Consider the following 23,862-nt stretch of genomic DNA (forward strand, 5'->3'; position numbering starts at 1 on the left):
TTTTTGTGACTTTTGGAGGTCAAAAAAAATTTTGACTTTTTTTGTCCGATTTTGACGGCTTACTATACTATGACGTTTTTTCTGACATTTTGAGTTCAAAAATTTTTTTGACTTTTTTTCACCAATTTTGACGCCTTACTATACTATGACGTTTTTTATGACATTTTGAGGTCAAAAAAAATTTTGACTTTTTTTGTCCGATTTTGACGCCTTACTATACTATGACGTTTTTTATGACTTTTGGAGGTCAAAAAAAAATGTGACTTTTTTTGTCCGATTTTGACGCCTTACTATACTATGACGTTTTTTATGACTTTTGGAGGTCAAAATTTTTTTTGACTTTTTTTGTCCGATTTTGACGCCTTACTATACTATGACGTTTTTTATGACTTTTGGAGGTCAAAAATTTTTTTGACTTTTTTTGTCCGATTTTTTTTTGTCCGATTTTGACGCCTTACTATACTATGACGTTTTTTATGACTTTTGGAGGTCAAAAAAAATTTTGACTTTTTTTTGTCCGATTTTGACGCCTTACTATACTATGACGTTTTTTATGACTTTTGGAGGTCAAAATTTTTTTTGACTTTTTTTGTCCGATTTTGACGCCTTACTATACTATGACGTTTTTTATGACTTTTGGAGGTCAAAATTTTTTTTGACTTTTTTTGTCCGATTTTGACGCCTTACTATACTATGACGTTTTTTATGACTTTTGGAGGTCAAAATTTTTTTTGACTTTTTTTGTCCGATTTTGACGCCTTACTATACTATGACGTTTTTTATGACTTTTGGAGGTCAAAAAAAAATTTGACTTTTTTTGTCCGATTTTGACGCCTTACTATACTATGACATTTTTTATGACTTTTGGAGGTCAAAAAAAAATTTGACTTTTTTTGTCCGATTTTGACGCCTTACTATACTATGACGTTTTTTATGACTTTTGGAGGTCAAAAATTTTTTTGACTTTTTTCGTCCGATTTTGACGCCTTACTATACTATGACGTTTTTTGTGACTTTTGGAGGTCAAAAAAAAATTTGACTTTTTTTGTCCGATTTTGACGGCTTACTATACTATGACGTTTTTTGTGACTTTTGGAGGTCAAAAAAAATTTTGACTTTTTTTGTCCGATTTTGACGCCTTACTATACTATGACGTTTTTTGTGACTTTTGGAGGTCAAAAAAAATTTTGACTTTTTTTGTCCGATTTTGACGCCTTACTATACTATGACGTTTTTTATGACTTTTGGAGGTCAAAAATTTTTTTGACTTTTTTTGTCCGATTTTGACGCCTTACTATACTATGACGTTTTTTATGACTTTTGGAGGTCAAAAAAAAATTTGACTTTTTTTGTCCGATTTTGACGCCTTACTATACTATGACGTTTTTTATGACTTTTGGAGGTCAAAAAAAAATGTGACTTTTTTTGTCCGATTTTGACGCCTTACTATACTATGACGTTTTTTATGACTTTTGGAGGTCAAAAATTTTTTTGACTTTTTTTGTCCGATTTTGACGCCTTACTATACTATGACGTTTTTTATGACTTTTGGAGGTCAAAAAAAATTTTGACTTTTTTTGTCCGATTTTGACGCCTTACTATACTATGACGTTTTTTATGACTTTTGGAGGTCAAAAATTTTTTTGACTTTTTTTGTCCGATTTTGACGCCTTACTATACTATGACGTTTTTTATGACTTTTGGAGGTCAAAAAAAAATTTGACTTTTTTTGTCCGATTTTGACGCCTTACTATACTATGACGTTTTTTATGACTTTTGGAGGTCAAAAAAAAATTTGACTTTTTTTGTCCGATTTTGACGCCTTACTATACTATGACGTTTTTTATGACTTTTGGAGGTCAAAAAAAAATTTGACTTTTTTTGTCCGATTTTGACGCCTTACTATACTATGACGTTTTTTATGACTTTTGGAGGTCAAAAAAAAATTTGACTTTTTTTGTCCGATTTTGACGCCTTACTATACTATGACGTTTTTTATGACTTTTGGAGGTCAAAAAAAAATTTGACTTTTTTTGTCCGATTTTGACGCCTTACTATACTATGACGTTTTTTATGACTTTTGGAGGTCAAAAAAAAATTTGACTTTTTTTGTCCGATTTTGACGCCTTACTATACTATGACGTTTTTTATGACTTTTGGAGGTCAAAAATTTTTTTGACTTTTTTTGTCCGATTTTGACGCCTTACTATACTATGACGTTTTTCATGACTTTTGGAGGTCAAAATTTTTTTTTACTTTTTTTGTCCGATTTTGACGCCTTACTATACTATGACGTTTTTTATGACTTTTGGAGGTCAAAAAAAATTTTGACTTTTTTTGTCCGATTTTGACGCCTTACTATACTATGACGTTTTTTATGACTTTTGGAGGTCAAAATTTTTTTTGACTTTTTTTGTCCGATTTTGACGCCTTACTATACTATGACGTTTTTTATGACTTTTGGAGGTCAAAATTTTTTTTGACTTTTTTTGTCCGATTTTGACGCCTTACTATACTATGACGTTTTTTATGACTTTTGGAGGTCAAATTTTTTTTTGACTTTTTTCGTCCGATTTTGACGCCTTACTATACTATGACGTTTTTTATGACTTTTGGAGGTCAAAATTTTTTTGACTTTTTTTGTCCGATTTTGACGCCTTACTATACTGACGTTTTTTATGACTTTTGGAGGTCAAAAATTTTTTTGACTTTTTTTGTCCGATTTTGACGCCTTACTATACTATGACGTTTTTTGTGACTTTTGGAGGTCAAAAAAAAATGTGACTTTTTTTGTCCGATTTTGACGCCTTACTATACTATGACGTTTTTTATGACTTTTGGAGGTCAAAATTTTTTTTGACTTTTTTTGTCCGATTTTGACGCCTTACTATACTATGACGTTTTTTATGACTTTTGGAGGTCAAATTTTTTTTTGACTTTTTTTGTCCGATTTTGACGCCTTACTATACTATGACGTTTTTTATGACTTTTGGAGGTCAAAATTTTTTTTGACTTTTTTTGTCCGATTTTGACGCCTTACTATACTATGACGTTTTTTATGACTTTTGGAGGTCAAAAATTTTTTTGACTTTTTTTGTCCGATTTTGACGCCTTACTATACTATGACGTTTTTTATGACTTTTGGAGGTCAAAAAAAAATTTGACTTTTTTTGTCCGATTTTGACGCCTTACTATACTATGACGTTTTTTATGACTTTTGGAGGTCACATTTTTTTTTGACTTTTTTCGTCCAATTTTGACGCCTTACTATACTATGACGTTTTTTGTGACTTTTGAAGGTCAAAAAAAATTTTGACTTTTTTTGTCCGATTTTGACGCCTTACTATACTATGACGTTTTTTATGACTTTTGGAGGTCAAAAATTTTTTTGACTTTTTTTGTCCGATTTTGACGCCTTACTATACTATGACGTTTTTTATGACTTTTGGAGGTCAAAATTTTTTTTGACTTTTTTTGTCCGATTTTGACGCCTTACTATACTATGACGTTTTTTATGACTTTTGGAGGTCAAAAAAAAATTTGACTTTTTTTGTCCGATTTTGACGCCTTACTATACTATGACGTTTTTTATGACTTTTGGAGGTCAAAAAAAATTTTGACTTTTTTTGTCCGATTTTGACGCCTTACTATACTATGACGTTTTTTATGACTTTTGGAGGTAAAAAAAAAATTTGACTTTTTTTGTCCGATTTTGACGCCTTACTATACTATGACGTTTTTTATGACTTTTGGAGGTCAAAAAAAAATTTGACTTTTTTTGTCCGATTTTGACGCCTTACTATACTATGACGTTTTTTATGACTTTTGGAGGTCAAAATTTTTTTTGACTTTTTTTGTCCGATTTTGACGCCTTACTATACTATGACATTTTTTATGACTTTTGGAGGTCAAAAAAAAATTTGACTTTTTTTGTCCGATTTTGACGCCTTACTATACTATGACGTTTTTTATGACTTTTGGAGGTCAAATTTTTTTTTGACTTTTTTTGTCCGATTTTGACGCCTTACTATACTATGACGTTTTTTATGACTTTTGGAGGTCAAAATTTTTTTTGACTTTTTTTGTCCGATTTTGACGCCTTACTATACTATGACGTTTTTTATGACTTTTGGAGGTCAAAAATTTTTTTGACTTTTTTTGTCCGATTTTGACGCCTTACTATACTATGACGTTTTTTATGACTTTTGGAGGTCAAAAAAAAATTTGACTTTTTTTGTCCGATTTTGACGCCTTACTATACTATGACGTTTTTTATGACTTTTGGAGGTCAAAATTTTTTTTGACTTTTTTTGTCCGATTTTGACGCCTTACTATACTATGACGTTTTTTATGACTTTTGGAGGTCAAAATTTTTTTTGACTTTTTTTGTCCGATTTTGACGCCTTACTATACTATGACGTTTTTTGTGACTTTTGGAGGTCAAAAAAAAATTTGACTTTTTTTGTCCGATTTTGACGGCTTACTATACTATGACGTTTTTTGTGACTTTTGGAGGTCAAAAAAAATTTTGACTTTTTTTGTCCGATTTTGACGCCTTACTATACTATGACGTTTTTTGTGACTTTTGGAGGTCAAAAAAAATTTTGACTTTTTTTGTCCGATTTTGACGCCTTACTATACTATGACGTTTTTTATGACTTTTGGAGGTCAAAAATTTTTTTGACTTTTTTTGTCCGATTTTGACGCCTTACTATACTATGACGTTTTTTATGACTTTTGGAGGTCAAAAAAAAATTTGACTTTTTTTGTCCGATTTTGACGCCTTACTATACTATGACGTTTTTTATGACTTTTGGAGGTCACATTTTTTTTTGACTTTTTTCGTCCGATTTTGACGCCTTACTATACTATGACGTTTTTTGTGACTTTTGAAGGTCAAAAAAAATTTTGACTTTTTTTGTCCGATTTTGACGCCTTACTATACTATGACGTTTTTTATGACTTTTGGAGGTCAAAAATTTTTTTGACTTTTTTTGTCCGATTTTGACGCCTTACTATACTATGACGTTTTTTATGACTTTTGGAGGTCAAAATTTTTTTTGACTTTTTTTGTCCGATTTTGACGCCTTACTATACTATGACGTTTTTTATGACTTTTGGAGGTCAAAAAAAAATTTGACTTTTTTTGTCCGATTTTGACGCCTTACTATACTATGACGTTTTTTATGACTTTTGGAGGTCAAAAATTTTTTTGACTTTTTTTGTCCGATTTTGACGCCTTACTATACTATGACGTTTTTTATGACTTTTGGAGGTAAAAAAAAAATTTGACTTTTTTTGTCCGATTTTGACGCCTTACTATACTATGACGTTTTTTATGACTTTTGGAGGTCAAAAAAAAATGTGACTTTTTTTGTCCGATTTTGACGCCTTACTATACTATGACGTTTTTTATGACTTTTGGAGGTCAAAAATTTTTTTGACTTTTTTTGTCCGATTTTGACGCCTTACTATACTATGACGTTTTTTATGACTTTTGGAGGTCAAAAAAATTTTTGACTTTTTTTGTCCGATTTTGACGCCTTACTATACTATGACGTTTTTTATGACTTTTGGAGGTCAAAAATTTTTTTGACTTTTTTTGTCCGATTTTGACGCCTTACTATACTATGACGTTTTTTATGACTTTTGGAGGTCAAATTTTTTTTTGACTTTTTTTGTCCGATTTTGACGCCTTACTATACTATGACGTTTTTTATGACTTTTGGAGGTCAAAAAAAAATTTGACTTTTTTTGTCCGATTTTGACGCCTTACTATACTATGACGTTTTTTATGACTTTTGGAGGTCAAAAAAAAATGTGACTTTTTTTGTCCGATTTTGACGCCTTACTATACTATGACGTTTTTTATGACTTTTGGAGGTCAAAATTTTTTTTGACTTTTTTTGTCCGATTTTGACGCCTTACTATACTATGACGTTTTTTATGACTTTTGGAGGTCAAAAAAAAATTTGACTTTTTTTGTCCGATTTTGACGCCTTACTATACTATGACGTTTTTTATGACTTTTGGAGGTCAAAATTTTTTTTGACTTTTTTTGTCCGATTTTGACGGCTTACTATACTATGACTTTTTTTATGACTTTTGGAGGTCAAAAATTTTTTTGACTTTTTTTGTCCGATTTTGACGCCTTACTATACTATGACGTTTTTTATGACTTTTGGTGGTCAAAATTTTTTTTGACTTTTTTTGTCCGATTTTGACGCCTTACTATACTATGACGTTTTTTATGACTTTTGGAGGTCAAATTTTTTTTTGACTTTTTTTGTCCGATTTTGACGCCTTACTATACTATGACGTTTTTTATGACTTTTGGAGGTCAAAAATTTTTTTGACTTTTTTTGTCCGATTTTGACGCCTTACTATACTATGACGTTTTTTATGACTTTTGGAGGTCAAAAAAAAATTTGACTTTTTTTGTCCGATTTTGACGCCTTACTATACTATGACGTTTTTTATGACTTTTGGAGGTCAAAAAAAATGTGACTTTTTTTGTCCGATTTTGACGCCTTACTATACTATGACGTTTTTTATGACTTTTGGAGGTCAAAATTTTTTTTGACTTTTTTTGTCCGATTTTGACGCCTTACTATACTATGACGTTTTTTATGACTTTTGGAGGTCAAAAAAAAATTTGACTTTTTTTGTCCGATTTTGACGCCTTACTATACTATGACGTTTTTTATGACTTTTGGAGGTCAAAATTTTTTTTGACTTTTTTTGTCCGATTTTGACGGCTTACTATACTATGACTTTTTTTATGACTTTTGGAGGTCAAAAATTTTTTTGACTTTTTTTGTCCGATTTTGACGCCTTACTATACTATGACGTTTTTTATGACTTTTGGTGGTCAAATTTTTTTTTGACTTTTTTTGTCCGATTTTGACGCCTTACTATACTATGACGTTTTTTATGACTTTTGGAGGTCAAAAAAAATTTTGACTTTTTTTGTCCGATTTTGACGCCTTATTATACTATGACGTTTTTTATGACTTTTGGAGGTCAAAAAAAAATTTGACTTTTTTTGTCCGATTTTGACGCCTTACTATACTATGACGTTTTTTATGACTTTTGGAGGTCAAAAAAAAAATTGACTTTTTTTGTCCGATTTTGACACCTTACTATACTATGACGTTTTTTATGACTTTTGGAGGTCAAAAAAATTTTTGACTTTTTTTGTCCGATTTTGACGCCTTACTATACTATGACGTTTTTTATGACTTTTGGAGGTCAAAAATTTTTTTGACTTTTTTTGTCCGATTTTGACGCCTTACTATACTATGACGTTTTTTATGACTTTTGGAGGTCAAAAAAAATTTTGACTTTTTTTGTCCGATTTTGACGCCATATTATACTATGACGTTTTTTATGACTTTTGGAGGTCAAAAAAAAATTTGACTTTTTTTGTCCGATTTTGACGCCTTACTATACTATGACGTTTTTTATGACTTTTGGAGGTCAAAAAAAAAATTGACTTTTTTTGTCCGATTTTGACACCTTACTATACTATGACGTTTTTTATGACTTTTGGAGGTCAAAAAAATTTTTGACTTTTTTTGTCCGATTTTGACGCCTTACTATACTATGACGTTTTTTATGACTTTTGGAGGTCAAAAATTTTTTTGACTTTTTTTGTCCGATTTTGACGCCTTACTATACTATGACGTTTTTTATGACTTTTGGAGGTCAAAAAAAAATTTGACTTTTTTTGTCCGATTTTGACGCCTTACTATACTATGACGTTTTTTATGACTTTTGGAGGTCAAAATTTTTTTTGACTTTTTTTGTCCGATTTTGACGCCTTACTATACTATGACGTTTTTTATGACTTTTGGAGGTAAAAAAAAAATTTGACTTTTTTTGTCCGATTTTGACGCCTTACTATACTATGACGTTTTTTATGACTTTTGGAGGTCAAAAAAAAATGTGACTTTTTTTGTCCGATTTTGACGCCTTACTATACTATGACGTTTTTTATGACTTTTGGAGGTCAAAAATTTTTTTGACTTTTTTTGTCCGATTTTGACGCCTTACTATACTATGACGTTTTTTATGACTTTTGGAGGTCAAAAAAAATTTTGACTTTTTTTGTCCGATTTTGACGCCTTACTATACTATGACGTTTTTTATGACTTTTGGAGGTCAAAAATTTTTTTGACTTTTTTTGTCCGATTTTGACGCCTTACTATACTATGACGTTTTTTATGACTTTTGGAGGTCAAAAAAAAATTTGACTTTTTTTGTCCGATTTTGACGCCTTACTATACTATGACGTTTTTTATGACTTTTGGAGGTCAAAAAAAAATGTGACTTTTTTTGTCCGATTTTGACGCCTTACTATACTATGACGTTTTTTATGACTTTTGGAGGTCAAAATTTTTTTTGACTTTTTTTGTCCGATTTTGACGCCTTACTATACTATGACGTTTTTTATGACTTTTGGAGGTCAAAAAAAAATTTGACTTTTTTTGTCCGATTTTGACGCCTTACTATACTATGACGTTTTTTATGACTTTTGGAGGTCAAAATTTTTTTTGACTTTTTTTGTCCGATTTTGACGGCTTACTATACTATAACTTTTTTTATGACTTTTGGAGGTCAAAAATTTTTTTGACTTTTTTTGTCCGATTTTGACGCCTTACTATACTATGACGTTTTTTATGACTTTTGGAGGTCAAAAATTTTTTTGACTTTTTTTGTCCGATTTTGACGCCTTACTATACTATGACGTTTTTTATGACTTTTGGAGGTCAAATTTTTTTTTGACTTTTTTTGTCCGATTTTGACGCCTTACTATACTATGACGTTTTTTATGACTTTTGGAGGTCAAAATTTTTTTTGACTTTTTTTGTCCGATTTTGACGCCTTACTATACTATGACGTTTTTTATGACTTTTGGAGGTCAAAAAAAAATTTGACTTTTTTTGTCCGATTTTGACGCCTTACTATACTATGACGTTTTTTATGACTTTTGGAGGTCAAAAAAAATTTTGACTTTTTTTGTCCGATTTTGACGCCTTACTATACTATGACGTTTTTTATGACTTTTGGAGGTCAAAAAAAATTTTGACTTTTTTTGTCCGATTTTGACGCCTTATTATACTATGACGTTTTTTATGACTTTTGGAGGTCAAAAAAAAATTTGACTTTTTTTGTCCGATTTTGACGCCTTACTATACTATGACGTTTTTTATGACTTTTGGAGGTCAAAAAAAAAATTGACTTTTTTTGTCCGATTTTGACGCCTTACTATACTATGACGTTTTTTATGACTTTTGGAGGTCAAAAAAATTTTTGACTTTTTTTGTCCGATTTTGACGCCTTACTATACTATGACGTTTTTTATGACTTTTGGAGGTCAAAAATTTTTTTGACTTTTTTTGTCCGATTTTGACGCCTTACTATACTATGACGTTTTTCATGACTTTTGGAGGTCAAAAAAAACTTGACTTTTTTTGTCCGATTTTGACGCCTTACTATACTATGACGTTTTTTATGACTTTTGGAGGTCAAAAAAAAAATTTGACTTTTTTTGTCGGATTTTCACGCCGTACTATACTATGACGTTTTTTATGACTTTTGGAGGTCAAAAAAATTTTTGACTTTTTTTGTCCGATTTTGACGCCTTACTATACTTTGACGTTTTTTATGACTTTTGGAGGTCAAAAAAAAATTTGACTTTTTTTGTCCGATTTTGACGCCTTACTATACTATGACGTTTTTTATGACTTTTGGAGGTCAAAAATTTTTTTGACTTTTTTTGTCCGATTTTGACGCCTTACTATACTATGACGTTTTTTATGACTTTTGGAGGTCAAAAAAAAATTGGACTTTTTTTGTCCGATTTTGACGCCTTACTATACTATGACGTTTTTTATGACTTTTGGAGGTCAAAATTTTTTTTGACTTTTTTTGTCCGATTTTGACGCCTTACTATACTATGACGTTTTTTATGACTTTTGGAGGTCAAAAAAAATTTTGACTTTTTTTGGCCGATTTTGACGCCTTACTATACTATGACGTTTTTTATGACTTTTGGAGGTCAAAAAAAAATTTGACTTTTTTTGTCGGATTTTGACGCCGTACTATACTATGACGTATTTTATGACTTTTGGAGGTCAAAAAAAATTTTGACTTTTTTTATCCGATTTTGACGGCTTACTATACTATGACGTTTTTTATGACTTTTGGAGGTCAAAAAAAATTTTGACTTTTTTTGTCCGATTTTGACGCCTTACTATACTATGACGTTTTTTATGACTTTTGGAGGTCAAAAAAAAATTTGACTTTTTTTGTCCGATTTTGACGCCTTACTATACTATGATGTTTTTTATGACTTTTTGAGGTCAAAATTTTTTTTGACTTTTTTTGTCCGATTTTGACGCCTTACTATACTATGACGTTTTTTATGACTTTTGGAGGTCAAAATTTTTTTTGACTTTTTTTGTCCGATTTTGACGCCTTACTATACTATGACGTTTTTTATGACTTTTGGAGGTCAAAAATTTTTTTGACTTTTTTTGTCCGATTTTGACGCCTTACTATACTATGACGTTTTTTATGACTTTTGGAGGTCAAAAAAAAATTTGACTTTTTTTGTCCGATTTTGACGCCTTACTATACTATGACGTTTTTTATGACTTTTGGAGGTCAAAAAAAATTAGACTTTTTTTGTCCGATTTTGACGCCTTACTATACTATGACGTTTTTATGACTTTTGGAGGTAAAAAAAATTTTTGACTTTTTTTGTCCGATTTTGACGCCTTACTATACTATGACGTTTTTGATGACTTTTGGAGGTCAAAATTTTTTTTGACTTTTTTTGTCCGATTTTGACGCCTTACTATACTATGACGTTTTTTATGACTTTTGGAGGTCAAAAAAATTTTTGACTTTTTTTGTCCGATTTTGACGCCTTACTATACTATGACGTTTTTTATGACTTTTGGAGGTCAAAAAAAAATTTGACTTTTTTTGTCCGATTTTGACGCCTTACTATACTATGACGTTTTTTATGACTTTTGGAGGTCAAAAAAAAATTTGACTTTTTTTGTCCGATTTTGACGCCTTACTATACTATGACGTTTTTTATGACTTTTGGAGGTCAAAAAAAAATTTGACTTTTTTTGTCCGATTTTGACGCCTTACTATACTATGACGTTTTTTATGACTTTTGGAGGTCAAAAATTTTTTTGACTTTTTTTGTCCGATTTTGACGCCTTACTATACTATGACGTTTTTCATGACTTTTGGAGGTCAAAATTTTTTTTTACTTTTTTTGTCCGATTTTGGCGCCTTACTATACTATGACGTTTTTTATGACTTTTGGAGGTCAAAAAAAATTTTGACTTTTTTTGTCCGATTTTGACGCCTTACTATACTATGACGTTTTTTATGACTTTTGGAGGTCAAAAATTTTTTTGACTTTTTTTGTCCGATTTTGACGCCTTACTATACTATGACGTTTTTTATGACTTTTGGAGGTCAAAAAAAAATTTGACTTTTTTTGTCCGATTTTGACGCCTTACTATACTATGACATTTTTTATGATTTTTGGAGGTCAAAAAAAAATTTGACTTTTTTTGTCCGATTTTGACGCCTTACTATACTATGATGTTTTTTATGACTTTTGGAGGTCAAAATTTTTTTTGACTTTTTTTGTCCGATTTTGACGCCTTACTATACTATGACGTTTTTTATGACTTTTGGAGGTCAAAATTTTTTTTGACTTTTTTTGTCCGATTTTGACGCCTTACTATACTATGACGTTTTTTATGACTTTTGGAGGTCAAAAATTTTTTTGACTTTTTTTGTCCGATTTTGACGCCTTACTATACTATGACGTTTTTTGTGACTTTTGGAGGTCAAAAAAAAATTTGACTTTTTTTGTCCGATTTTGACGGCTTACTATACTATGACGTTTTTTATGACTTTTGGAGGTCAAAAAAAATTTTGACTTTTTTTGTCCGATTTTGACGCCTTACTATATTATGACGTTTTTTATGACTTTTGGAGGTAAAAAAAAATTTTGACTTTTTTTGTCCGATGTTGACGCCTTACTATACTATGACGTTTTTGATGACTTTTGGAGGTCAAAATTTTTTTTGACTTTTTTTGTCCGATTTTGACGCCTTACTATACTATGACGTTTTTTATGACTTTTGGAGGTCAAAAATTTTTTTGACTTTTTTTGTCCGATTTTGACGCCTTACTATACTATGACGTTTTTTATGACTTTTGAAGGTCAAAAAAATTTTTGACTTTTTTTGTCCGATTTTGACGCCTTACTATACTATGACGTTTTTTATGACTTTTGGAGGTCAAAAAAAACTTGACTTTTTTTGTCCGATTTTGACGCCTTACTATACTATGACGTTTTTTATGACTTTTGGAGGTCAAAAAAAACTTGACTTTTTTTGTCCGATTTTGACGCCTTACTATACTATGACGTTTTTTATGACTTTTGGAGGTCAAAAAAATTTTTGACTTTTTTTGTCCGATTTTGACGGCTTACTATACTATGACGTTTTTTATGACTTTTGGAGGTCAAAAAAAATTTTGACTTTTTTTGGCCGAAAAAAACGCCTTACTATACTATGACGTTTTTTATGACTTTTGGAGGTCAAAAAAAATTTTGACTTTTTTTGGCCGAAAAAAACGCCTTACTATACTATGACGTTTTTTATGACTTTTGGAGGTCAAAAAAAAATTTGACTTTTTTTGTCCGATTTTGACGCCTTACTATACTATGACGTTTTTTATGACTTTTGGAGGTCAAAAAAATTTTTGACTTTTTTTGTCCGATTTTGACGCCTTACTATACTATGACGTTTTTTATGACTTTTGGAGGTCAAAAAAAAATTTGACTTTTTTTGTCCGATTTTGACGCCTTACTATACTATGACGTTTTTTATGACTTTTGGAGGTCAAAAATTTTTTTGACTTTTTTTGTCCGATTTTGACGCCTTACTATACTATGACGTTTTTTATGACTTTTGGAGGTCAAAAAAAAATGTGACTTTTTTTATTGGATTTTGACGCCGTACTATACTATGACGTTTTTTATGACTTTTGGAGGTCAAAAAAAATTTTGACTTTTTTTGTCCGATTTTGACACCTTACTATACTATGACCATTTTTATGACATTTTGAGGTCTTACAAAAATATGACTTTTTTTGGCACATTTTGACTCCTTACTATACTATGACTTTTTTTTTTTAACATTTTGAGGCCATACTAAACACAAACACAGTTTGTGTTTTTGTTTAGTATGGCTAGGATGACCTGAGAATACTTTCTTTATATCCATGTTAAAAGAGCGCAGCTTTGTGCAATATTTATTTAAGTTACGCATGGGAGTCAACTGACAGCACTTATTCTATTTGAGACACTTTCCAATAAAGATTCTAAATTGACATGCTTTGATATCATTTTTATATATCCTGCATATCATTTATCATTTCAAGCTCAATCAATTCAGATAAAACAAACATTCAATAAAAACATTTGTCTTGTAAGTTGAAAACCCATCGGTTTCAAATTAAATTAAAAATTATGAACGTAAGGCTCAGACGGCGTCACCAAACTGTTGGCTTGTAACCCGAAATACTGCCAAACTGCAGAAGTCGTGTTCTTCTTAGGGACCAAGTCCCTTGTTGTGCAACTAGCCATCTTTCCCTCTCTCTCTCTCTCTCTTTCTCTCTCCTTCCCGCTGTCACGTAAGGACGTCACGTTCACAAACTTTATCAACATCTCCAAAAGTAAAACATATTATACTACTGAAGTAAAACTGAAAATTCAACCACACAAGGCATTAAATAAATTATGTTTAATATTTAATCCTTATGTCCTATATAAGTGCATTGCATTTTTTTACTGAGTATTGAAACTGATACCGTTGCTATTTTTAAGACCCTGCTGTATATCTTATTACCTTATTACCGCCCAACCCTAGATCACACAGCTAGTAGTTGTTATCTTTCTTGTTAGCTTAGCTACAAGTCCTCTCTTCTATCACTGTAGTTTTGTAAAAAAAAAAAAAAAAAACAATATAAAAAACAAACTCTCACTAGTACGTGAGAGTATTGAAGGGTGGAGTGAATTTGTTTGTCTGCTAATATCAACAGTCTTTATCCACAACAGCTTACACCTCATTTAATGAGCCTCACACTCAATGGTGTGTGTGTGTGTGTGTGTGTGTGTGTGTGTGTGTGTGTGTGTGTGTGTGTGTGTGTGTGTGTGTGTGTGTGTGTGTGTTGACCACACATGGTGTTTTTTACCTGGGACAATGCCGTATTTCAGTCTAGCGTTGCTGACTAATTCTGAAAAAAGAAACAACATGATGTGTCAAATAGTTTATATTGTCCTCATCTTTCAGTTGTCTGACACAATCCATATTGGAAATAGCTGAACATCATTTGAATCGCATCACACTTAGGGAATCTCAGGGGGAAGATCATGTACATTTGAAAGTAACCGAAACTGAACTTGCATGAGTTTGGCATGGCAACATGCTTGCTTGTCATGCATGACTAGCAATCATGACAAACTTCTAACACTGCGTTTCGTTTGTTTTGTGAAAGCCAAACAATCACAGGGCAGTTTTTGGAGCTATACCTGAAACACCAGTATGAATCAAGGTAAGGTCAAAGCAAACCAGTATGATGACATTGCAGGCACATTGACATTATCTGGCAGTCTGGCAGTTATTTGGACAGTTCATCAGATGACAGACAAGGGACAAGACTGCACTTCCCTCTGAGCCATGAGAGCAAAGTTGGATATCTTAGCCCTGGTCCTGGGCTTCCTCGGCCTGTTTGGGACAATAGCTGCCACTGCCATGCCCATGTGGAGGGTTTCTGCCTTCATTGGTGCCAACCTCATCGTTATGGAGGACCTCTGGGAGGGCTTGTGGATGAGCTGCTGGAGACAGGCTAACATCAAGATGCAGTGCAAGGTCTATGACTCATTGCTAAGTCTCCCACCAGAGCTGCAGGCAGCCAGGGGGCTCATGGTCTTCTCCATAGTTCTGATTGTCATCTCCTTGCTCATCACGGGATGTGGGGTCCAGAAGACCATCTGTCTTGGTGACAACATAAAGAGCAAGAACATCATCCTGGCCTTAGGGGGCAGTCTATATCTGCTGTCCTTTCTGACCACACTCATCCCTGTCAGCTGGGTGGGCCATACTGTCATCAGAAACTTCTACAACCCAGTGGTCGTAGATTCTGAGAAGCGGGAGCTGGGGGCAGCCCTCTTCCTTGGCTGGGCCACGTCTGGTATTTTGCTGATCACCGGAATCATAATTCTTTTCAGTTACTGCAAACGTAGATCAAAGGAGGAAGATCCCTACACTGACACTCAACTTATGCCGTTGGGGGATGTACAGAAAGACAGCAGCATCTACCTGGAGAGGACACCATCCAGCTTTCATAAGCATCAAGAATATGTGTAAACACCTGCACTGCGCTGCCTGCAATGCGCAAATAACATTCTTACATGACATTTAAAGGATGCTGCCTGAGAAAGGTCAGGCAGTAGCCTTCCGGGTAAATTCTGGGTAAATGCATTTGTTTTCATAATGTATGTACACATTATGATCTCTGTGATTGTTAAAATGTTCAGTGTACTTTGCATTCTTATTGCACTATAAGTGGCTCTCATCTCATTGTTTGTGTTTTCTGCCCAAATGCTTCACAGTTTTACTTGTTGAACATATAAAACTATTAGTACCTGGGTATTATTATCTGCTGTTAATGTATTCAGCATGTCTAACAATACTATTAGTTTTTGTAATACTACACTGCCGTTTATAGTATGATTTTACATTTATATTATGATTAACTGTCAATTCTCACTTAACTGCTCAGGTGTTCACGAGCCTAGTCAGCTGATAGTTCAATAAATGTTTGATTCTACATTTGCTTGTGTGATTGCATTTTTCATTTTTGCATTTGTATATTTCTATCATGCTTGCCACAAAAACATGAAATACAAACTTTAAAGCAACTACAGCTAGCACTCCAGATGCTCCCTCAGTTGTACCATTAGTTATAGTAACATGCAGACTCCAAACACGCTGTGTAATGTTTAAGAGGGGAGGAACTTCGGTGTGGCAGTACAAGGTGAGAACTGCTGGCAAATGGACAATACTGTTACAGCGACACCAATCCTCCTCGAGTTTCTGTGCTCAACAGCTTTTTATCAGCTCAGTTTACAAGGGAGGAGACAGCTTTTGGTCTGAGAGAGACAACAGATTCATAACCTACACACATTACTGCAGCCACCATTTACATAATTTTACCTACATAAAAGTGAAGACACTGTAATTTTATTGTTTCACATAATACTGTGTATCCAGATCAGACTGTTTTAATTTTATACCAGTTCTTTTCAGAGATTAAAAAAAAAAAGGCCTCACATTTAATTGGTTATTTTTTATCTCCACATTCCAACCAGTAACATTAATTAAATTTTAGTTAGTTATTTTGTATGTTTGTCGAAGACTTTTAACTTAGCTATCTTGTTTGCTGTCTCAATTGTACAAAAAAGAAAATGTGCTGTGTAGCAGGGAAAATGTGTTGATATATTAAAAGTTTAAAAGAGTAGAAACATTCTTTGATCAACTGTGACCGTACACAGTGATTTAATTTGTTTTTGATTAATCACAAGACCAAATGGTTGGTTGTTTATCGCAGCAGTTGTATTTGCATTCAAAACAAGCAGCAGTCTTTGGTGTGTCCCTATTTATCTGACAGATGTAAAGCAGCTCAACCAGTAAGGTTGCATTGCATCGTTAGCATTTTTGGTGGGTGTATAAGTTCCTCGGCTTGCTCTTCTCCTCAGATTTGTTTTCCAAGCTGCAAGTAGGCAGCCAAAAGCCACGATGGCCTCTTACACCGCTTACAGTGGCTACAGCAAGCCTCCTCAGTCCTACGCAGGCTCTTACTATGATGAGAAACAGGCCAAGGCTTATACAGATTATCAAGACTCTGTATTTGAGGAAAAACAGAGACTTGAGAAGAGGAAACGCCGGAATGCCATTTGCTGTGAGGTAGTGGCCCTCATCATCGGTTTCATCGGACTAATCGGGGTGGCAGCCGTGACAGGCCTGCCAATGTGGAAGGTGACAGCTTTCATTGGAGCGGACATAATTGTGATGGAAACCCGCTGGGAGGGCTTGTGGATGAACTGCTACCGACAAGCCAACATCAGGATGCAGTGTAAGGTGTATGATTCCCTGCTGTTTCTACCCCCAGAACTCCAGGCTGCTAGGGGTCTGATGTGCAGCTCTGTGGCCCTGACCGCCTTCGCCCTCATTGTTGCAGCAGTTGGGATGAAGTGTACCAAAGTGGTGGACCATCGGGCTCGCACCAAGCATATTGTTCTTGTTGCTGGAGGCTGTCTGTTCCTCATGGGCTGCGTCACTACCCTAATCCCTGTGTCCTGGACCGGCCATGTCATCATCAGGGATTTCTACAACCCTCTGTTGATCGATGCCCAGCGCCGGGAGCTTGGGGAAGCTCTTTATATTGGCTGGGTCACCTCAGCTTTGCTTTTCACTGCTGGAGTGATCCTGCTGTGCCGTCACGCTCCCCGCACTCAGGATCCAGAGGAGAGGGTTATGTACAACCCCGGGGTAAATAACTACGCACCTGCATACACATACCAGCCATACACGTACCAGCCAGCCTACACCTACCAGCCTGCCTACTCTGTACCCCCACCAGGATCTGTAGCATATACACCAACTCAGTACTAGTGAGGAAAATCAAACACAGAGACAATTTTGAACTCTTATTTTTTTTTTAACTTGCTAAGATTTGGTGCATTTGAGAATCAACTGACAAATATGACCAGAAGTTGTTATTGGAAATGGTCAATCCTTCATTTCTTTCTCAAAGAGGGCCAAGTGTATGGCAGAGATTGAAATTCATCAAGGACCTGTGTTTTGATAATGATGAACTGTGCTGAATTACTGTATGTGTTTGTTTTTTACTTCGATTGTTCCATAATACTTGATTTACACTAAACTATATCAGCCATTCAGGAACAAAATTTAAATATGTAATAACACAATAATTACCTGTTATGTTGCTGTCTTCTGCTGACATGCTCTATGAGAACAAACTATGCACTATGCCTTTTTTCAGGTAAAGTACCTCCAAGTTTTTTTTTGTTTTTTTTTTTAATTAAGTTCACTGTTTAGTTTTTGTTGTAAATGTACATCATACTTATTCAAAATGCTGGCCTAAATATAAGGCCAAATGTGATTTCCAATAAAGGGATAAAATTGAGGGAAAAAAGAGAATTTGTTATTTTTTTCTGGGGCTGAACTAAGAGGGGCTAAACTGATCACGATTTAAGGGTAATCTATGGCTTAAACAGTGGCCAGAGTTTCACTTAGTGCCAGAAGTACTTGAGATTGCCTGGGATTCAAAAGTTCCTCGTGAAACTGTTCTTGTTTCACCCACTTGTATGTAAATGGAAAGTAGGTATGTTGTCTCCATTGTTTTCAGCAGAAATGTGCCTAAACTGGTAAAACCAGACTGTTGACACAGGTCCACCCACAATGCAAACCTGCCAAGAGACTTCCTTTCAGCCAAGGGAGAGCTGCAACTGCCATTTTTTCCCAAGAGACATACCAAGAAACACAGATAAGAAATCCAATACTGACAGTGACACATGGGTACAAATATTACCCCTCATCCCATGTCACACATAGAGCAACAACATGATGTGACAAATGACAAAGAGTTTCTAAATGATTTTTTTGCTAATATTTAGTGTCTACAGTCACATTAAAGTTACAGTTTTTAACATATGGGGCTCCACAGCGGTCAGTGTTTCTGAGACAAAGGTTAAACTCCAGAGCTGCTTGATGTCTATGTTATCTGTAGTTACAACTGGTAATACATTTAGAGCAATAATTAACAATTATTATGGCAATAGTTCAATTTTTTTTTTTTTATATCCACATAGCTAGTAACAAATTGGTGAACTTTAAAAATTCTCCCTGGTTAATAGAACACCCAAGTGTTCCTTGCAAAGTGAGATCTGACACTGTAAACTGAGACTTGTGAATAAACAAAGTGGAAGCTTACAGCAGCTCCTGGGGGAGGTGTACAAAGAAAAAAAGCCATGGGGGATTCTGTTTCACAGCAACAGGTAGCAATTCCCACCCCTTCCATTCTGGTGTCCTGTCTACAGGGAGGGGACAATACAGGTGAACATCAACCTGCTCCTCCTACTCCACTGGGATGCAAAGTCACTCCATAGAGGGAATCTACTGCATCCAACTGTAGTCAGACTGTTGTCTGTACATTATTATATGTATGAGCTTGGAGAAATAAGGAAAGAACAGGATGGCCAACTCAGCACTGGAAATGGTGGGTCTTATATTGACCCTGATTGGGCTGATTGGGGCCGCAGCAAGCACTGGGATGCCAATGTGGCGAGTCACAGCTTTCATTGGGGAGAATATTATTGTGTTTGAGACCCGCTACGAGGGTCTGTGGATGAATTGTTTCCGGCAGGCTGACATCAGGATGCAGTGTAAGGTGTACGACTCTCTATTGGCCCTATCCCCTGACCTACAGGCGGCACGGGGGCTCATGTGCTGTGCTGTGGCGTTGGGTGGCCTCGGACTACTGATCAGTTTGGTGGGCATGCAGTGCACATCATGTATCGAAAACAACAACGATCGAGCTAAGCGAATGGTCCTCGTCATTGCAGGAAGCATGATCATAATGGCTTGTATCTGCGTCCTTATCCCCGTGTCATGGACGGGCCATGTCATCATCACGGACTTTTACAACCCCTTGCTGATCGATGCCCAACGCAGGGAGCTCGGAGAGGCACTGTACATTGGCTGGGTGGCATCTGCTTTCTTGTTTGCTGGAGGATGCATGTTTATGTGCTGCAATCTGCAGTCCGAAGACAAAGATTCACAGAGGTACATATACTCCAGGGCCTCCGACTACATTAGCTATCCTCCACAACCTCTACAGCCTCAACAGCTGGTGGTACTTCCCCAACCAGTACCCCAACCACAGCCAGTGCTGTCAAGACACCCATCAACGATCTACAGCTACCAATCCAGACACCCCTCTGTACGCAGTGGGGTGGCTTATCTCTGAACACTTAAACTGACTGAGGTAATAATGATCAGTTACAGTCACTATATGCAAGGAAATTTCTTTTAAATATGGGTCAGCTGGCAGAGCAATCTGTGACACATTTCAGCTGTTAAAAGATCAATTTCAGGTTAAAAATAATTACATTTGAAGGAATACATTTACTGTGAATGCAAATGGATCAGATTCATCAGATTCGTATGGATTGTAAATCAACTTTTTATACATTATTTGAGGAGTGTATAACGTCTTATTAACCAGCACTTGATATACTTGATTTCAACCTTTAACATTATTATAATCTTGCCTGTGTAAGCCAATGATTTTCCTTACTATTATGTGTGTGTATTATCAAATTTTATACAGACAGCCTTGTTTTTTCTAACAATTTTGTATGTGTATGTTGTATGTAACAGTTCTTGTAACATTTAATCTCCAAGCAATATGACAGGGGGGATTTGTGTTTACTGTCAATTTGCTGCTGGCATGTAACTGAGCTGTATCGTTACAAAGACAGTAAATACTGAAGTTTCCTTCAACCTTCAAGTGAAAATTTACACCCCCCACCAAAAAAAAAAAAAAACCCAAAACAAAGGAAAAAAAAACCCACAGCAACACACACATACGTGTTTAGGAGAATCGCACACCTACAAATAACTTCTCACAGACGTAAGTCACCCTCGTACACACAGTTCTCATATTTTCCTTCTCAGTTTTAACTAGTTTTATCCAGTATTAGACACATGATACACAAAGGAAAAATTATGACAGTAAATGGTATATGCTGGTGACAGACTGTATGAGAATTACAAAAACATTTGAGTCTAAAACTCAAAATGTGTGTAAGTCTGTTTAACAGAAAACAATTGTAAGTCTTTGTTGAAGTTTGGTATGATACCCTGGAGGCCTTACTGAGTAAACATGAAATGCAGGTTTCAGACTGCTTGCTAAAGGTGTGGACTCAGTCAACTTAGCCAGAGAGCTTAGTGTTTATGACGAAGCCAGAAAGAGATGACCTGACAACATGATCATGTGATAAAGATTTGCAAGTCACTTTGAATGGAGATAACAGATAATACTAGACCAAAACTTGTAGTTCATTTCCTGGTTGACTCCTGCTCCACCTGTTTGAGCAATGAGAGAACACATCTGTCTCTGTTAAGTCAAGTATATTAGTTCAACTCATTTTGCTTTCAGTAAGTTCAAAACCAAACAGCAGTTTAAATTATAATTGTAGAACGGCAATGTTGTCTTTATAGTTGCTTAAAGTTCACACTAAAATTAAGGGTCTGTTTGTCTATGTTATGCCTATTGAGCAGAGTTATACAAATATGGAATATATGTTAACTTGTGAGTTATAAAATATATATATATGTGTGTGTGTGGTCCTCAGCAATCAATATCTCTATTTGGACTGTGTGAAAACTCTGTTTCATTAACTTGAAGGTCATGTCTGCTCCCCTGTGGATAACAGAAGTACTGGAGGAGCTTATGTTCAACACTGTATATTTGTTTGCTTCCGAATTTTTAATCACTAATAATACTGAGAATAAAAAAGTGGCGAGTGATTAAAAAAAATTCTGAAGTTGTGAACTGTTTCTGGCATTGTCCTGTTAATATTTACTGTTGGAGAAGATGATGGCACAGATACAGCACAAGTGCCAGAGGAACCATAAACACAAAATAAGCAGAGATCCTCTTTACCCCTATCACCCTGGGCCAACCAGGTGACCGCAAAGCATCTTTCCCATAACAAAACGCCTCTCACAGCACACAAAATGCATCAGACGCGAAGATCCTCACTGCCTTGGACACGTTTGCGACTGATGTTATAATCCAGCATCTGAATTTGATGTCAGCTTGAGCTTTCCTAATTTTGGATTTGGACACAGCTGAATTCTCATACACTACACAATGGTTCAAGGTGCTTCAGAGCTTGCCGCAGTGTGTGTCGGCCTGATTGGGCTGATCGGGGCGGCGGCTGCTACGGGGATGCCCATGTGGAAGGTGACAGCTTTCATTGGAGCGGACATTATTGTGATGGAAACCCGCTGGGAGGGCTTGTGGATGAACTGCTACCGACAAGCCAACATCAGGATGCAGTGTAAGGTGTACGACTCGCTGCTGTTCCTGCCCCCAGAGTTACAGGCAGCCAGGGGTCTGATGTGCTCTTCTGTGGCCTTGTCGGGGCTGGGGCTCCTTGTGGCTCTGGCGGGAATGCGGTGTACTTCCTGTTTTCAGGGTAATGAATGGACTAAGACCATCATCCTGATGGTTGCAGGTGTTATGCAGCTGATGGCCTGCATTTGTGTGTTCATCCCTGTGTCGTGGACGGGTCACGTCATCATTACAAATTTTTACAATCCTCTGCTAATTGATGCCCAGAAGAGGGAGCTGGGAGAGGCTCTCTACATCGGTTGGGTGTCTGGCGCCCTCCTTTTTGCCTCAGCCATGTTGTTTGTCTGCCGCCATTTGCCCTCAGACAAAGGCTCATTCGATGTGTACCATCCAGCCAACTTGCTCAGTTACAAGCCAGCACCCAGAAAGCCAACTCTGATGAGGTATAATCCCATCTCAAGTGTTCCAAGCCTCCAATCATCTGCATATCAGCCTTCTCTGCTGAACAATGGCTCTGTTGGGCCACAACTTGCGATACCACTGGAAAATATCCCTCAAGTAATGACAAATGATGGAGCACCAATCAACCCTCCAGTTGTCTATAACCCAGGTCTGCCTGAAAATGCGCCATTGTTATATCAAGGTAGCCTGGCTCACCACTCCTCCATACGGAGTTCTAACCATGTTGGAAGCATCTATACTCCGGGGAACTCCTTGTACATAACCCAAAACACCACGCCATATTCACTGGCCTATACTGGCAATCGCACTGCGTCCTACCAGTCCAGTTTTCATCCGGTTCCACACACTCCTATCTTCATAGGATATAACGCATCACAAATTGAACCAGAGACTCACAGTGGGAGCAGTGGTGGTGTATACATATAAAGCTAAATCATGAGTGAGTTTTTGTAGCTAATAAAACTTTACAGACACTAAGCACTATGCTTATATGCTTCAACTGCTGTACATTAGTGGCAGGGTGAAGGTAAATTATCTCGTCTTACATTCGGATTATCCAGATGCTCAGACTAAAAACGACGTGAAACTTTTTTTCATTATTATTATTACTCTTATCATTTTTATTGTGCAAAAAAATATGTGGATTACGTGATCATGCTGAATATAACCATTGCTGATGTTAGTGTAAATATAGGTGGCATTGTGCTGTTTTCATGAAGCCCTGTAATGGGAGAGATTTATGAGAGATCATCTATTATATTTTTACATTTGTTGTGATTATCATTGTATGTGTTTCAGTGTGGTATGCTTTTTTTTTAATGTCTTTTATTATCATGATGTCTTTTAAGACACTCTAACTGGAGCCATGGTAGTGAAAAGAATGCTTAGCAGTGCTAAAATATTAATCAGATAAGCTATTTATGGTTGTTAGTTATAGTTTGTATTAGCAGTGATCATTAAAAAGGAACTTTGGTGATACAAATGCTCAGTAACTGGCAGGTGCGGTTTGTGCAGCACAAGATGCAACGGTTCAGTCAACAACTTTGGCTTTGTGTGGATTTTTAGTTTCCCTTGGGGGCAGCCATTTTGTAAAGATATGCAAGTTAGGTCGACTAAGACGATGCA

The 23,862-nt window shown here is 35.3% G+C and overlaps 4 protein-coding genes across 4 annotated transcripts; all 4 read left to right on the forward strand.

Moving 5' to 3' along the window:
* Positions 1-14,719: 14,719 nt before the first annotated feature.
* On the forward strand, positions 14,720-15,812 carry LOC121187251 (claudin-17-like). The gene has a single exon (XM_041046426.1). The coding sequence runs from the start codon at positions 14,787-14,789 to the stop codon at positions 15,474-15,476; it is 690 nt and encodes a 229-aa protein (XP_040902360.1). The 5' UTR covers positions 14,720-14,786; the 3' UTR covers positions 15,477-15,812.
* Positions 15,813-16,854: 1,042 nt separating this feature from the next.
* Positions 16,855-18,327, forward strand: LOC121187306 (claudin-8-like). The gene has a single exon (XM_041046490.1). It carries the CDS (start codon positions 16,908-16,910, stop codon positions 17,781-17,783), a length of 876 nt encoding a protein of 291 aa, XP_040902424.1. The 5' UTR covers positions 16,855-16,907; the 3' UTR covers positions 17,784-18,327.
* A 106-nt stretch (positions 18,328-18,433) lies between these two features.
* Positions 18,434-20,805, forward strand: cldn8.1 (claudin 8.1). Its single transcript, XM_041046491.1, has one exon. It carries the CDS (start codon positions 19,387-19,389, stop codon positions 20,158-20,160), a length of 774 nt encoding a protein of 257 aa, XP_040902425.1. The 5' UTR covers positions 18,434-19,386; the 3' UTR covers positions 20,161-20,805.
* Positions 20,806-21,917: 1,112 nt separating this feature from the next.
* On the forward strand, positions 21,918-23,514 carry LOC121187693 (claudin-8-like). Its single transcript, XM_041047064.1, has one exon. The coding sequence runs from the start codon at positions 22,072-22,074 to the stop codon at positions 23,161-23,163; it is 1,092 nt and encodes a 363-aa protein (XP_040902998.1). The 5' UTR covers positions 21,918-22,071; the 3' UTR covers positions 23,164-23,514.
* The last annotated feature ends 348 nt before the right edge of the window (positions 23,515-23,862 follow it).

The sequence above is a fragment of the Toxotes jaculatrix genome, chromosome 9 (assembly GCF_017976425.1).
Source record: "Toxotes jaculatrix isolate fToxJac2 chromosome 9, fToxJac2.pri, whole genome shotgun sequence".
Taxonomy (NCBI): Eukaryota; Metazoa; Chordata; class Actinopteri; family Toxotidae; genus Toxotes; species Toxotes jaculatrix.